The sequence below is a fragment of the Mercurialis annua genome, linkage group LG7 (genome assembly GCF_937616625.2).
Source record: "Mercurialis annua linkage group LG7, ddMerAnnu1.2, whole genome shotgun sequence".
In the NCBI taxonomy this organism is placed as follows: Eukaryota; Viridiplantae; Streptophyta; class Magnoliopsida; order Malpighiales; family Euphorbiaceae; genus Mercurialis; species Mercurialis annua.
In genome coordinates this window covers 20,776,387-20,792,769 of record NC_065576.1, presented here as the reverse complement: position 1 = coordinate 20,792,769, position 16,383 = coordinate 20,776,387, and the positions used below count along the sequence as shown (strand labels likewise).

General features: G+C 34.4%; 2 protein-coding genes across 2 annotated transcripts; one reads left to right on the top strand and one right to left on the bottom strand.

Moving 5' to 3' along the window:
* The first annotated feature begins 443 nt into the window (after positions 1–443).
* Positions 444–1,814, top strand: LOC126656949 (uncharacterized). The gene is made up of 2 exons (XM_050351575.1): positions 444–624; positions 1,516–1,814. The coding sequence occupies exons 1-2, from the start codon at positions 444–446 to the stop codon at positions 1,812–1,814; spliced, it is 480 nt and encodes a 159-aa protein (XP_050207532.1).
* A 4,600-nt stretch (positions 1,815–6,414) lies between these two features.
* Positions 6,415–7,846, bottom strand: LOC126656948 (uncharacterized). The gene is made up of 4 exons (XM_050351573.1): positions 7,588–7,846; positions 7,303–7,535; positions 6,715–7,104; positions 6,415–6,642 (listed from the first exon to the last, which is right to left on the bottom strand). The coding sequence occupies exons 1-4, from the start codon at positions 7,844–7,846 to the stop codon at positions 6,415–6,417; spliced, it is 1,110 nt and encodes a 369-aa protein (XP_050207530.1).
* Between the last annotated feature and the right edge of the window lie 8,537 nt (positions 7,847–16,383).

Genomic DNA, 16,383 nt, shown 5'->3' with positions numbered 1-16,383 from the left:
CTAGCTGAAGAAGCATGAGGTGAATTATCCTACTCATGATCTGGAGTTAGCGCTGTGGTTTTTGCAATTACGATTTGGAGGCACTATTTGTACTGTGCGACTTGCGAGATCTTCACTGATCATAAGAGTCTGAAGTACATCTTTGATCAGCACGAGTTGAATCTGAGGCAGCGGAGATGGTTGGAGTTACTGAAAGACTACGATTGTTCTATTCAGTACCATCCGGGTAAGGCTAATGTGGCAGCTGATGCGTTGAGTCATAAGTCTTCGGGCAGTTTGGCCCATATTTCTGAGATTAGGCGGAGACCAATGGTTCGTGAGTGGCATAGTTTGTTAGCTTCGGGATACGAATTTCAGGTTTCGCAGAGAGGTTACAAGTGCAACTGGTTTTGATTGATAGGATCAAAGCTTCACAAGCTGAGGATCCACAATTGAAACGGATTATGGATGAGATCCATTTGGATGGGATTTCTGAGTTTGTTCTGGCGGATGGAGTTCTCAGGTACGGTTCTCGACCGTGTGTTTCAGATTCGGATGGTTTGAGAGACCAGATTTTGGAGGAAGCACACAGGTCAGCATACATTGTTCATTCGGGTTCTACCAAGATGTATCATGATCTTAAGGGTATGTACTGGTAAAGCGGAATGAAAAAGGATATTGTAGAGTTTATGTCTATGTGTTTGACTTGCCAACAGGTAAAGTTGGAACATCAGAGACCGTTTGGATATCTGCAACCACTACCTATTCCAGAGTGGAAATGGTAGCGAATCGCTATGGATTTTGTGGTTGGTTTGCCACGTATCCGACAGGGATATGATTCGATTTGGGTTATTGTTGACCGTTTGACCAAGTTAGCTTACTTCTTACCGATCAAGGTTACTTATCAGGCTTCGAAGTTGGCACAGTTATACATCGATTGGATTGTTAGTCTCCATGGTGTACTAGTGTCGATAGTTTCGGACAGATGTTCAGTTTTCACCTCTCGGTTTTGGAAGGCGTTGCAGGAATCTTTGGGTTCGAGGTTGGATTTCAGTACTGCCTTTCATCCTCAGACTAACAAACAGTCTGAGAGGACTATTCAGACTTTGGAGGACATGCTCAGGATGTGTGTTCTGGATTTTCAGGGTAGCTGGGATGTTCATTTGCCTTTGATTGAGTTTTCCTACAACAACAATTACCATGCTAGTATCGAGATGGCACCTTACGAGGCTTTGTACGGGCGCAAGTGTCGATCTCCTATCTGTTGGGAGGAGGTTGGCAAGCGTAAGCTCTCGGGAGAAGAGATTATTCAGATTACCTCGTAGAAGGTACCGTTGATCAAGCGGAGGTTAGAGACAATTTTTATTCGGCATAAGAGTTATGCTGATCCGAAGAGGAAAGACATTGAGTTTCGTGTTGGAGATTTCGTGTTTTTTCGGGTTTCGCCTATGAAGGGCGTTGTGCGTTTTGGTGTTAAGGCGAATTTAGCACCGAGGTATGTTGGTCCGTATGAGATCATTGAGCGTATTGGAGCAGTGGCGTACAAGTTGGCGTTACCACCAGATATGTCGTTGGTTCATCCAGTGTTTCATATTTCCATGTTGCGGAAGTGTATTTCTGATCCTTGTCACGTGATTATACCGCAGAGTGTTGAGATTGATCGTGAGTTATCTTATGAGGAGCAGCCTGTCGAGATTGTTGATGCACAGGTTCGTAAGTTACGGAGCAAGGAGATTCCGATGGTCAAGGTTCTTTGGCGGAACAATTCTATTGAGGAGTGCATTTGGGAGACCGAGTCGGATATGCGGAGTCGCTATCCTTTTCTAATTCCTTGAGGTACGAGAATTGGTTGTTATGCGATTTTATGAGTTTTACTTGTGTTTTATTTTTGTGCTGTGTGCTTATTGTGTTAAATTCGAGGACAAATTTTTAATAAGTTGGGGAGAATGTAATATCCCGTAAAATTTTGAAATTTATTTTGCGAGTTTCGGTAATATTTTGAGTCGTTTACGTATTTGAAATTCGTCAGTAATAATTTGAGTCGTTTACGTATTTGAAATTCGTTGGGGAGTTTGATTTAAATTTTTTTTGATTTGGGTTTGGGTCTTTTGATTCTTAGTCCAACTAATAATGGTTGGATTGTTTTCTTTTATTTTAAAAAATAAATAAAAAAAAGTGTTAATGTGCAGGTCCGAAACAAAACTGCGTTTTCACGAAAGGTCTCGTACGAGACCCTTGCTGAAAACGCAGGGTCTCGAACGAGAAAGACCAGTCTCGTTCGAGACCATATAAGATGTGTTGGTCTCGTTCGAGACCAACACAGCAGTCTCGTTTCCCCTATTGTTTCCGTCGATTTCAGCGGTAATTCTTCCCATAAATATATAACGTTCCGACCCTAAAATCTTCTCTACACTTTCAAGTAAACCCTAGCCGAATTATTTTACTCTCAAGGCCCTCAAATCTCCTCTGTTCTTCCTCTCATTCCATCGCAAAAATCCAGGTTGGTTAACTATATTATTTCAGTTTTGTTTAAAATCGACCTATCCGTGTTTTGATCCGTTCTTAATTGTTTCAGATCCAAATTGAGAACCGTTTCGTCTCAGTCATTGTAGACTCGATTATCTACGATTCTCAACATTAGTTTTGCAGAACGGTATGTAATCCTTTCCGATATAGCCGCCGCCGTTTTATCGTTTTCAAGTTATTTTCTGTTTTGATTCTAAATCGGCAGTTTGCTAATTCAATCTGTTGGCAGCCGTTTCTAGATTGAATTCAGTTCCGTTTCTTCCCCGTGATAGTAGACTCGTTCCTCTATGATTCCCAATCTTGAAATTCGCCAAAAGGTACGTAAATAATCTAGTTTCAATCGCCATTTCACCGTTTTATTTTATATAAACTAAGATGTGATAGATGGTTATTGCCGAAATCATTCTATCATTTTAGGCTATGATTTTGCTATATTATGATTATAAGTCTCTTGTATTTGAGTATTTATTTGTTTAAGGTCTGGGTTATGATTTGTCTCTCGGTTTCGTTTCATATCCTTGTGATTACGTTTGGCCACCGTTTTCTTTTACGTCTCAGTTATTGTTCTTATATTGATAGGTTGTTTATAATCTTGTTTAACCCTTGAAGCAAGCTTGGTGATGTTTGATTGTTGAGAAATTGTTTAAATTATTCATTAGGATTGTTACAGTGTTAACTTAATTAGTGTAGGGATGATTGTTAGGCGGGTTTCAATGTGGCTCTGTTATGTTTAAATTGGAAGGGATAGTGAATGTGCATGATTGGTCCTTAAGTTATTTTGATTACAACCTATTGATTCCTTAACTTATTTATTTACTGTTTTTTTAATTGGTTTTGAATTTAATCTACAGATTTAGTTCGACTTATTATTTTGAGAATTCAATAATTTTTTTTTTGGTAAATCACCAAAAAGAGCAGAATGCTATTGACCAAGAAAACAATTCAGCAAAGCTGATTACAAATAAACTGGCCTAAACCAGAGCAGAAGCTTGCTTTACAAAAGATAAAAAATGCACTATAGCTAGAACAAAACTCATAAATTCATCAAGCCATTAGCAGCAAACATGATATTCTGCACAATACTGTCTATCTCCTGGATTTTCTGGTTGAAGATTAAGTCGTTCCTGGCTCTCCAAATGAAGTAGATGGAAGCTGAGAAAATGATTGATCTACTGGTAGCTGCTCTGCCTGCTGCTCTTCTAATGACGAAATTTACTTCTCTTCTCCAAGGCAAAATTCCTCTATTAATCCCCATGATTCTCAAACATTCTTTCCAAATTTCAGAGGTATAAATGCACTCGAAACATTAATGGCTAATGCTTTCCTTATGCCTATTGCAGAAATAACAAACATCAGAGTCTACCACTTTCCAAACTTTCAGCTTGTCCTTGGTTAAGATTCTGTTTTTCAGGGCTAACCAGGCTATGAAAGAATGCCTTGGGATGTTTTTTGGAAACCAGATGAGCTTGAACCAGACAACCCTTCTTTGCTCAGGACAAAGACTTCTCCATAGACTGCCAATAGAAAACTCCCCATTTTTGCTAGGTTTCCAATTAACAGTATCTTCCACCTCATTCCTGATTGAGTACTTCTCCTTTATATAATTCCAGGCATTTAAAGTAATTTCATCCATAGGATCTGGCAGCTCCCATTTACCATTATTCCAAAGATTAATAACCTTGGATTTTTTCGGAACATCAGAGTCTTTGATTTTAGCTTCAGGATATCTATCTGCTAAACAGGTTCCATCTAGCCATGGATCATGCCAGAAGTAAAACTTCTTACCATTGCCCAGTTTATAGTCAAAAAAGGGGGCAATTAGAGGCCTAATCTTAAGAAGATTCCTCCAACTCCAGGAACTGTCCAAAGGCTTAGAGATGCCCCAAAAGCTAGAAAGCTTTAACTTGTTGTCAATAACCCAAATGACCCATAAAGAAGGCTTGAAAGAAACCAGGTTCCAGATGTGTTTTGCAATTGCAGCAACATTCCACAGATAGATTGCTTTAATTCCCAAACCTCCATTGGACTTCCTGTTGCAAACCTCATTCCAGCTTACTAAACTACCCTTTTTATCAGGATCTGACCCATGCCAAAGGAATTTCCTGCAGCAGTCTTCAACTCCTTTTATCACAGCCTTAGGCAACATAAAAGTTGTGCACCAAAAGATATGCATACTCAACAGAACATAATTAATCAGCTGTAATCTACCCGCATAAGAAAGGCATTTAGCAGATCAGGAAGAAATTATGTTTGTGATTCTGTTAATAAGGGAACTGCAGTTATCTTTAGACAACTTAGATGTAATTAAAAGCAGGCCAAGGTAATTGACAGGTAAGACCCCTTCTTGGAAACTAAGGTTGTTAATGAACTCATACTTCTTAGCATCTGTGACTCCATCAAAGTATACAAAGCTTTTTTGCAGATTGGGATTAAGACCAGAAACATCAGAAAAATCCATAATGGTTTCCTTCAAAATCTTAATGGAATCTAAATCACCCTTACAGAACAGAAACAAATCATCTGCAAAAGCTAGATGGCATAGCTTAATTTTACTGCAGTTTTTATGGTATTTAAAACCTGACCCCTCCCCAGTTTTAGCAATCAAGGATCTAGATAAGTAATCCATGCAGTGGACAAAGATAAGGGGAGAAATGGGGTCTCCCTGCCTTAGCCCTCTCCCACTAGCAAAAAAACCAGTGAGCTCACCATTGATCTGAACAGAGAACATGGCAGATTTTATACAAGTCATAATGAGGAGAATGAATTTCCTGGGGAATCTAAGCCCTATCAGAACCTCTTCTATGAATTCCCATTCAACAGTATCATAGGCCTTTTGTAAGTCAACTTTCAAGGCACAAGAGTTTCCATTGTTCATGTGGTAGTTTCTAACAAGCTCATGAGCTAATAGAATATTGTCTGCTATTTTCCTACCTGGAATAAACCCCGATTGACTGATGCTAACTATCTTATTAAGGAGAATGCTAAGTCTCTTACACATTACCTTAGAGATAGTTTTATACATGACATTGCAACATGCTATAGGTCTGTAATCACTTATATAGATGGGAGAGTCTATTTTAGGAATAAGAGAAATAATTGTTGAATTAACTTGTTTAAGCATAGTACCAGACTTCTGGAAATCTTTAACAGCTTAAATAAAATCCTTGCTGATGATGCTCCAGCTTTTCTTGAAAAAAGCACTCCCATACCCATCAGGGCCAGGAGCTTTATCCTCATTTATATTAAAGAGAGCAGATTTGATTTCTTCATCAGAGAAAACTGCCTCTAAACCAAATCTATCCTCCTCACTCAGAACATAACCCAAGTTGAAAATGTCTGGGTTGGTATTCCTCCTGCTGGCTCCAGAATTACCAAGAAACTCCTTATAATGATTAAGGACCTCTTGATTAATAAGAACAGGATCTTCGAAAGTCTCTCCTCTAGAATTCTTAATTTCCACTGTTCTCTTCCTTATTTGCCTTTGTTTAATGCATATGTGGAAATACTTGGTGTTTTGATCACCAAGTTTAATCCAATTCATTCTGGATTTCTGCCTGTAAATGTTCTCCTCCCAACTTAACAGCTTGTATAAGTGTCTGCTAACTGCCCTTTCTTCATCTTACAGGTCAGTGTTATAAGGATTTTCTTGGATATCAGATTGAAGCTTACAAAGAATGCTTCTGACTTTATCAACCCTGACAGAAATATCACCAAACTCTTCCTTATTCAGATCTTTCAGCTCTTTTCTCAGCATTTTTAACTTCTGGTAGATTTGAAACATTAATAGACCATTCATTTTAATGTCCCAAACTTTTTTGACAATATCCATGAACCTGTGATATTGACACCAAACATTGAAGAACTTGAACCCAACCCTTCTATTCAAATTCATGTTCTCAATATGCACAATTAAAGGACTGTGATCAGAAATGCCATTGAATCTGTCCAGTCCTCATACCAACTTAGATTAACAAAACACCAATCTAATTTCCTCCATATTCTATCATTACCACTTTGATTATTAGTCCATGTATAAGTGTTGCCTGTCTTTTTTAGCTCCAAAAGATTAGATTCACTAACCCAGTTTTTGAAGTCATCTGCAGCTTGCATATCTATATCAATGCCTCCCACCCTGTCCTGGTTACTCATGACTGAGTTAAAGTCACCCATAAGAATCCATCTATCTTTTATATTCTAACTGAGGGCTACCAAGGTATTCCATAGGTTAACTCTTTCAACAGCCATATAGGAACCATACACCACAGTACACAAAAAAGATAACCTGTCATTTTTAACTCTCCAATGAATGAATTGGTTATGAACAGCTAGGATATCAACATCAATCTCACTTTTGTTGAAGATGATCCAGATTCTCCCTATACTAGAACAACTGTAATTATTGATAACTCCCCAGCCTGGAATTTTACTCTTCAAGCAATTCCAAACTTTATCAAACTTTACGGAATTAACTCTAGTTTCAGTAATACCTATGAATTGTAACTTATTCTTGCTAATCAGAGAAGCCACCTCTGATTGCTTATTAGGATTGTTAATCCCTCTGATGTTCCATGCTCCTATCATTTGTCTATATCCATCATCCTGGAGTTCAGCCTCACCTTACTCCCAGACTTGCCAGTAACACCACCCAATTACTTTTCTTAATCAAATTGTTCTTATCCATAATATCATCAATAGGCAACTCATCACTATTGCTATTATCTAAAGAGTTGAAAGTATTAGATACTTTAGTACTTACAGCAGATTTGACAATAGATTTGAGACTATTCTGTTTCTCACCAGAGATATATCTCCTTTTTGTTCCTTCTCAATCATGTCTAGGCTGGTCTTAACATTGATTTTTGAGATAACTGAGTCGGTCTGCTGGTCCTCTGCCTCCATTTCATGAACATCCTTCTCTTCTTTTTTCTCTAAGACTTTTTTAATGTGTGACTCTGCAATTGCTCTTGGAATGCCCCATCCTACAACATTTTTCACATATGAGAGGTCTCCATTCATAAACAATCTTCTGCCTGAAAGTGTTACCAGATTAATCCATCATCTCTACTACTTCAGGAAAAGGACCCATGGCATCCATCTCCACCAGTACTCTAGCATAGCCTAATCTGGTTTTACTAATGGTGCATTGATCACAATACAGTGGAGAACCACAGAAACTCCCTATTTTACTCAGGATTTCAGTAGACCAAAACTCCCATGGTAATCCAGGCAGCTGAATCCAGATCGGCACAGATCTGATTTCATTCGGATCCATTGTCATCCTAGGGTGCCATTTCTTCAGCATTAACGGCTTTTGATCAAAAGTGTATGGGCCAGATCCCATCACCTTGCTACATTCCTCTTATGAGCTGAACACAAAAGAAACATGGAGGCATTTATACGAACAACATTCTGTAAACCATACTTAGTCCATCTATTTCTCATGAACGAGTTGATTCTCTCAAACTTAGGGAAAGAAACATACACACAGCCCACCACAACATGTTTCCATCTGTCTTCTTCTTGAATCGTATCCTTAGAATTGAAACTCACAAATCTATTCCCATCTTTAACTGCTGGGGGAATGAACTTTAGTTCACTTGATTCACATCTAGATCTGTTATCAAATAGGGAGTTCCATTTTTTTGTTTAGCCAGCAGGAATCTTCATCTCTTCCTTACGTTCTTCATTACCTGTCTCTATAGGAACATACTCTTCTTCTTCATCTGGATCTGGGTCAACATCGATAGCGCACTTTTCTGTCACTGGTTGAACAATTGATTGAAGCTCATCCTTCTCAAACTCAGGAACTGCAGAGAGCGATTCTTCTTTAAGGTTTTTGGTCTTAGTCACCGGAGTAACGGTCGGATTCTTGATTCTTTTCCTCGCCATACCGGCAAACAACGTAATATAGCACAGGGCTAAAAAGCGCTGAAAAAAAAGGAGGAGAGAGAAAACCGGCCTTTTTTAAAATTCAATAATCTTATTATTTAAAATTTGAAATTACTTTGGGCATTAATATTTTAAATTTAAATAAATATTAATCTTATTATAGTTTATATGTGATTTTATAAATTGACTAAATTAAATGGGAATTGGGGATTTCATTTTAATTTGAAAGTTTGTTAAATTAGTTATATTATTTTAAGACCTAAATTATATTATTTGAGTTATTTAAAAATTAAATTAATAATTATTATTAATTATTATTAATTATTATTAATTATTATTTAATTGATAATTTGATATTTTTGGCTTAGAATGCCTATGTGATTAAAGTTATATATTAGCTTTAATTTGTTAGTTAATTATTTGAGATATTTTGTCGATAATTATAATTACTTGGGTTTGAAGCTATTTAGTCTGTTTTGATATTAACTAACATTTTTATTAAATTATAATTATAAACTGTGGTTTATAATTATGGATTATTGGTTGGGTCGGGTTAGACTTCGGTCACCCGACATGTGGATTAAACTTTGTAATTTTAAGAAACTCGGCTAACCCACTATTTGAGGAACAGATTTTATTTATCATTTAAATATTATTTTAATAATATTTACGGATTGGATTTTAAGTGCGAACTCAATAGTCTTGAATTATTACGCATTATATTTTATTTGAGAATTGTGTTTCTCTGTGTGATTTCATCTGTCTTATTATTTTGTGCTAGTTCTACGTGGTGTCTAGTATTCTTAGAGTTAGGGATTAGAGTGATTTTAACTTACGATTTATTTTTAGACTCTTCGACTACTCGCGCTCAGGAGTCGAACCAGAATTAGATGTTTGCCAAGATTTACGTGGATAAGCAAGCAGTGAGTTTGTTGTGCTATTTATCGCTTTATTAAGTACCGCATCATATTTTAATATTATAAATGCTTTTGAACTGTTTTTACAGATTATGGATCTGGATTGAAACGAGCTGCTCGATAGGCTTGTATCGAGACTGTGTGCACTGGTAGGTATTCTAGGATCGGCAGACTAATGTCTTACTTACGCTGGTATATGACGAGGATTTGTTCCCGTCCACTCTGGGTTTATCAGTATGCTATGTCATACTTACGCTGGGATCATTTCAATACTGTTTTCTGTAATCATACTATATTAGTATAAAATATTTATATTTAAGGGTTTAAAACTTAATAAATGTAAATAGTATTGCGAACTCATCTCAGTATATCTAACCCGTTGTTTTCCCAAATTTTCCAGGTTTATGATTTGAAAGCTGGTCCACTCCGATTCTTTTGATTCCTCGGAGGTTTTATTTTATTTAAACTAGTTACTTTCGAACTCTTAGACCGCAATAGAACTAGTTTATATATTACTTTAGTTATTTCACATTGGGATTCTCAGTTTGTCCGATTGATTATTATTGACATGTTTTACTCTGAATTATTTTATTATTATATTTAAGGCATGCTGTTGAGCATTTCAGATATTTAAGTTATCTATATTAGAACTGTAATATAAATTGGTAGACTTAGGTTGGAGTCTCGGTTGCCCCCGAGAAGTTTTTGCAGGTTAATGTGTTTAATTGTTTTCCGCGAGGCTTGCTATGGGTTTTGGTACGACCATACCCATACCCTAGCGCCAGTCACGATTCATGAAATTGGTTCGTGACAAAACATTTGGTTTAAATCGCTAAAATAGTGAAACATTTGGATTTTTTCCGTAACATTTGTAAACGTTTGGCTTAAATCGCTAAAAAGTTGAAACATTTCGATTTGTTTCGAAACGTTTGACTTAAATCGTTAAAAAGGTTAAACGTTTGGATTTGTTTCGTAACGTTTTAAACTTTTGGATTGGTTTCATAACGTTTTAAAAGTTTTGCTTAAATCGCTAAAAAAGTGAAACATTTGGATTTGTTTCGTAACGTTTGGCTTAAATCGCTAAAAAGGTGAAACGTTTGGATTTGTTTCGCAACGTTTTGAATGTTTGGATTGGTTTCGTAACATTTTAAACGTTTGGCTTAAATTGCTAAAGGCTGAAACGTTTTGATTTGTTTCATAATTTTGTAAACGTTAGGCTTAAATCACTAAAAAGGTGAAATGTTTGGATTTGTTTCGTAACATTTTATACGTTTGGATTGGTTTCGTAACGTTTTAAATGTTAAGCTTAATTCACTTAAAAGGTGAAATGTTTGTATTTGATTCGTTACCTTTGTAAACGTTTGTCTTAAATAACTAAAAAGGTCAAACGTTTGGATTTTGTTTCAAAACGTTTTAAACATTTGGCCTAAATCGTTAAAATGGTGAAATGTTAGGATTTGTTTCGTAACATTTTAAACGTTTTGATTGGCTTCGTAACATTTTAAATGTTTGGCTTTAATCGCTATAAAGGTGAAACGTTTGGATTTGTTCTATAACGTTTGGATTTATTTTGTAATGTTTTAAACGTTTTGATTGGTTTCATAACGTTTTAAACGTTTCGCTTAAATCGCTAAAAAAGGTGACACGTTTGGATTTGTTTCATAACGTTTGTAAACGTTTGGCTTAAATCGCTAAAAAGGTAAATATATAGATTTGTTTCATAACGTTTTAAACGTTTGAATTGGTTTCATAACATTTTAAGCTTTTGGCTTAAATTGCTAATAGGTGAAACGTTTGGATTTGTTTCATAATTTTGTAAACGTTAGGCTTAAATCGCTAAAAAGGTGAAATGTTTGGATTTGATTCGTAACGTTTTTAACGTTTTGATTGGTTTCGTAACATTTTAAACGTTAAGCCTAAATCTCTAAAAAGGCGAATTGTTTGTATTTGATTCGTAATGTTTGTAAACGCTCTAAAAAGGTGAAATGTTTGTATTTGTTTCAAAATGTTTTAAACATTTGGCTTAAATCGTTAGAATGGTGAAAAGTTAGGATTTGTTTCATAACATTATAAATGTTTTTGATTGATTTCGTAACGTTTTTAACGTTTGGCTTGAATCACTAAATAGGTGAAACGTTTGGATTTGTTCTGGAACGTTTGTAAAACGTTCGGCTTAAATCGCGAAAAAGGTAAAACGTTTGGATTTGTTCCGAAACATTTTAAATGTTTGGCTTTACTCGCTAAGAATGGTGAAGCGTTAGGATTTGTTTTCTAACTTTTGAAACGTTTGGATTGGTTTCGTAACATGTTAAATATTTGGTTTAAATCGCTAAAAAGGCAAAACGTTTGGATTTGTTTTATAACGTTTATAAACGTTTGACTTAAATAGCTAAAAAGGTGAAATCTTTGGATTTGTTTCGTATCATTTTAAACGCGGTTTCGTAATGTTTTAAACGTTTGACTTAAATTGCTAAATGGTGAAACATTTGGATTTGTTTCGTAATGTTTGTAAACATTATGCTAAAATCGCTAAAAAAGTGAAATGTTTGGATTTATCTCGTAACATTTTAAACGTTTTGATTGGTTTCGTAACGTTTAAATGTTTGGCTTAAATTGCTAAAAAGATGAAACGTTTGAATTTGTTCCGCAACGTTTCTAAAAGTTTGGCTTAAATCGCTAAACAGGTGAAACATTTGGATTTGTTTCAAACGTTTGGCCTAAATGACTAAAATAGTCAAACATTAGGATTTGTTTCGTAATGTTTCAAACGTTTGGATTGGTTTCGTAATGTTTTACACGTTTGTCTTAAATCGCGAAAAAGATGAAACATTTGGATTTGTTTCGTATCGTTTATAAAAGTTTGGCTTAAATTGTTAAAAAGATGAAACATTTAGATTTGCTATGTAACGTTTGAATAGTTTGGATTGGTTTTATAACATTTGAATGATTAGCTTAAATCGCTAAAAAGGTGAAACGTTTGGATTTGTTCCGTAACGTTTTAAACATTTGGCCTAAATCGTTAAAAAGGTATAACATTTTTATTTGTTTTCTAACATTTGTAATCATTTGGCTTAAATAGCTAAAAAGGTTAAACGTTTGGATTTGTTTTGAAACGTTTGAAAGGTTTTGCTTAAATCTAAAATGGTGAAACGTTAGGATTTGTTTTGTAACGTTTTAAATGTTAGGATTGGTTTCATAACATTATAAACATTTGGCTTAAATCGCTAAAAATTTGAAATGTTTGGATTTATTTTGTAACGTTTGTAATCTTGTGGCTTAAATCGCCAAAAAGGTGAAACGTTTGTATTTGTTTCATAACGTTTTAAACGTTTGGATTTGTTTTGTAACGTTTTAAACGTTTTGCTTAAAACGCTAAAAAGGTGAAACGTTTGTGAACGTTTGTCTTAAATTGCTAAAAATGGAAAACATTTGGATTTGTTTCGTAACGTTTTAGACGTTTGGATAGGTTTTGTAACATTTTAAACGTTTGCATAAATCGCTAAAAGGTGAAACATTTGGATTTGTTTCGAAATGTTTGTAAACGTTAGGCTTAAATTGCTAAAAAGGTGGAATGTTTGGATTTGTTTCATATCGTTTTAAACATTTGAATTGGTTTCGTAATGTTTTAAACGTTTGGCTTAAATCGCTAAAAAGGTGAAACGTTATGATTAGTTTAGTAGCGTTTGTAAACGTTTGGCTTAATTCGATAAAAGGTAAAACGTTTGGATTTGTTTAGTAACGTTTTAAACATTTGGCTTAAATCGCTAAAAAAATTTAAAGTTTTGATTTGTTTCGTAACGTTTGTAAACGTTTGGCTCAAATCGCAAAAAAGGAGAAACGTTTGGCTTATATCGCTAAAATGGTTAAACGTAGGATTTGTTTCGTAACGTTTGTGACGTTTTGCTTAAATCGCTAAAAAGATGAAACGTTTAATTTGTTTCGAAACATTTTAAACGTTTTGATTGGTTTCGTAATGTTTTAAACGTTTGGCTTAAATTGCTGAAAAGATGAAACGTTTAGATTTGTTTCGTAACGTTTATAAGCGTTTGGCATAAATCGCTAATTAGGTGAAACATTTGCATTTGTTTCGTAATGTTTTTAACTTATGGATTGGTTTCGTTATGTTTTAAACGTTTGGCTTTAATCGCTAAATGGTGAAACGTTTGGATTTGTTTTGTAATGTTAGTAAACATTAGGCTTAAATCGCTAAAAAGGTGAAATGTTTGGATTTGTTTCGTAACGTTTTAAACGTTTGGATTGGTTTCGTAACGTTTTAAATGTTGGGCTAAAATCGCTAAAAAGGTGAAACATTTGGATTTGTTTCGTAACGTTTGTAAACGTTTAGCTTAAATCGCTAAAATGGTGAAATGTTTGGATTTGTTTCATAACGTTTTAAAGGATTGGATTGGTTTCGTGACGTTTTAAACGTTTGGCTTAAATCACTAAAAAGGTGAAACATTTGGATTTGATTCGTAACGTTTGTAAACATTTGGCTTAAATCGCTAAAAAGGTGAAACGTTTGGATTTGTTTTGTAACGTTTGTAAACGTTTGGTTTAAATCGCTAAAAAGATGAAACGCTTAGATATGTTTCGTAATGTTTTAAACAATTTGATTTGTTTCGTAACGTTTTAAACGTTAAGATTAAATCGCTAAAAAGGTGAAACGTTTGGATTTATTTCGTAACGTTAGTAAACGTTTGGTTTAAATCGCTGAAAAGGTGAAACGTTTGGATTTGTTTCAAAACATTTTTTGTACGCTTTACTTGAATAGCTAAAATGGTGAAACGTTTTGGATTTGTTTCGTATCGTTTTAAACATTTTGCTTGGTTTCGTAACGTTTTAAACGTTTGGCCTAAATCGCTAAAAAGGGGAAACGTTTGGATTTGTTTCGTAATGTTTGTAAACGTTTAGCTCATATCACTAAAAAGGTGAAATAAACGTTTGGCTTAAATCGATAAAAAGGTCAAACGTTTTGATTTGTTTTATAACGTTTTTAAATGTGGCTTAAATTGCTTAAAAGGGGAAACTTTTGGATTTATTTTGAAATTTTTTAAACGTTTGGCTTAAATCGCTAAAATGGTGAAATGTTAGGATTTGTTTCGTAACGTTATAAATGTTTGGATTGGTTTCGTTACATGTTAAACGTTTGGCTTAAATCGCTGGAAAGGTTAAACGTTTGGATTTGTTTCATAACGTTTATAAATGTTTGGATTATACCACTAAAAAGGTAAAACGTTTGGATTTTCTTCGTAACGTTTTAAATGTTTTGATTGGTTTTGTAACATTTTAAAATGTTTGGCTTAATTCGCTAAATGGTGAAACGTTTTGATTTGTTTCGTAATGTTTGTAAACTTTAGGCTTAAATCGTTAAAAAGGTGAAATGCTTTGATTTGTTTCATAACGTTTTAAACATTTGGATTGGTTTTGTAAGGTTTTAAATGTTTGGCTTAAATCGCAAAAAAGGTGAAACGTTTAGATTTGTTTTGTAACGTTTTAAACATCTGGATTGGTTTCGTTTTAAACATTTGGCTTAAATCGCTTAATCGGTGAAACATTTGAATTATTTTCGTAACGTTTGTAAATGTTTAGCTTAAATCGATAAAAAGGGGAAACGTTTGGATTTGTTTCGTGACGTTTTAAACGTTTGGCTTAAATTGCTTAAAAGGGTAAATGTTTTGGTTTGTTTCGTAACGTTTGTAAACATTTAGCTCAAATCACTAAAAAGGTGAAACTTTTGGATTTGTTTCGAAATATTTTAAACATTTGGCTTAAATCGCTAAAATGGTTATACGTTCGGATTTGTTTCGTAACATTTTAAACGTTTGGATTGGTTTCGTAACGTTTTAAACTTTTGGTTAAATCGCTAAAAAGGTGAAACATTTGTATTTGTTTCGTAACGTTTGTAAACGTTACGCATAAATCGCTAAAAAGGTGAAACATTTTGATTTGTTTCGTAATTATTTAAACGTTTGGATTGGATCGTAACGTTTTAAACGTTTGGCTTAAATGGCTAACAGGTGAAACGTTTGGATTTGTTTCATAATGTTTGTAAACCTTAGGCTTACATCGCTAAAATGGTGAAATGTTTGGATTTGTTTCATAACGTTTTAAACATTTGGATAGGTTTCGTACAATTTTAAACGTTAAGCTTAATTCGATAAAAAGGTGAAATGTTCGGATTGGATTCGTAACGCTTGTAAACGTTTGGCTTAAATCACTAATAAGGTGAAACATTTGGATTTGTTTCGTAATGTTTTAAACGTTTGGAATTGTTTCGTAACGTTTTAAACGATTGGCATAAATCACTAAATGGTGAAACGTTTGGATTTTGTTCGTCACGTTTGTAAACGTTTGACTTAAATCGCTAAAAACGTGAAACGTTTTGATTTGTTTCGTTACGTTTGTAAACATTTGGATTAAATCGCTAAAAAGGTGAAACGTTTAGATTTATTTCGTAATGTTTTAAACGATTAGATTGGTTTCGTAATGTTTTGAACGTTAAGCTAAAATTGCTTAAAAGATGAAACGTCTGGATTTGATTTGAAATGTTTTAAACGTTTGGCTTCAATCGCTTAAAAGGGTAAATGTTTTGATTTATTTTGTAACGGTTGTAAACGTTTGGCTCAAATTGCTTATAAGGTGAAACGTTTCGATTTGTTTTAAATCGTTTTAAACATTTGGCTTAAATCGCTGAAATGGTCTAACATTAGGATTTGTTTCATAACGTTTTAAGCGTTTTGGTTGGTTTCGTAACGTTTTAAACGTTTGGCTTAAATCGCTAAAAAGGTGAAACATTTGGATTTGTTTCGTAAGATTTATAAAACTTTGGCTTAAATTGCTATAAAGGTGAAACGTTTGTATTTGTTTTGTAATGTTCTAAACGTTTGGATTGGTTTCGAAACGTATTAAAGGTTTGGCTTAAATCGCAAAATGGAGAAACATTTGGATTTAATTCGTAACGTTTGTAAAAGTGTGGCTAAAATCGCTAATGAGGTGAAACATTTGAATTTGTTTCGTAACCTTTGTAAATATTTGGCTTAATTCGCTAAAAAGGTGAAACGTTTAGATTTGT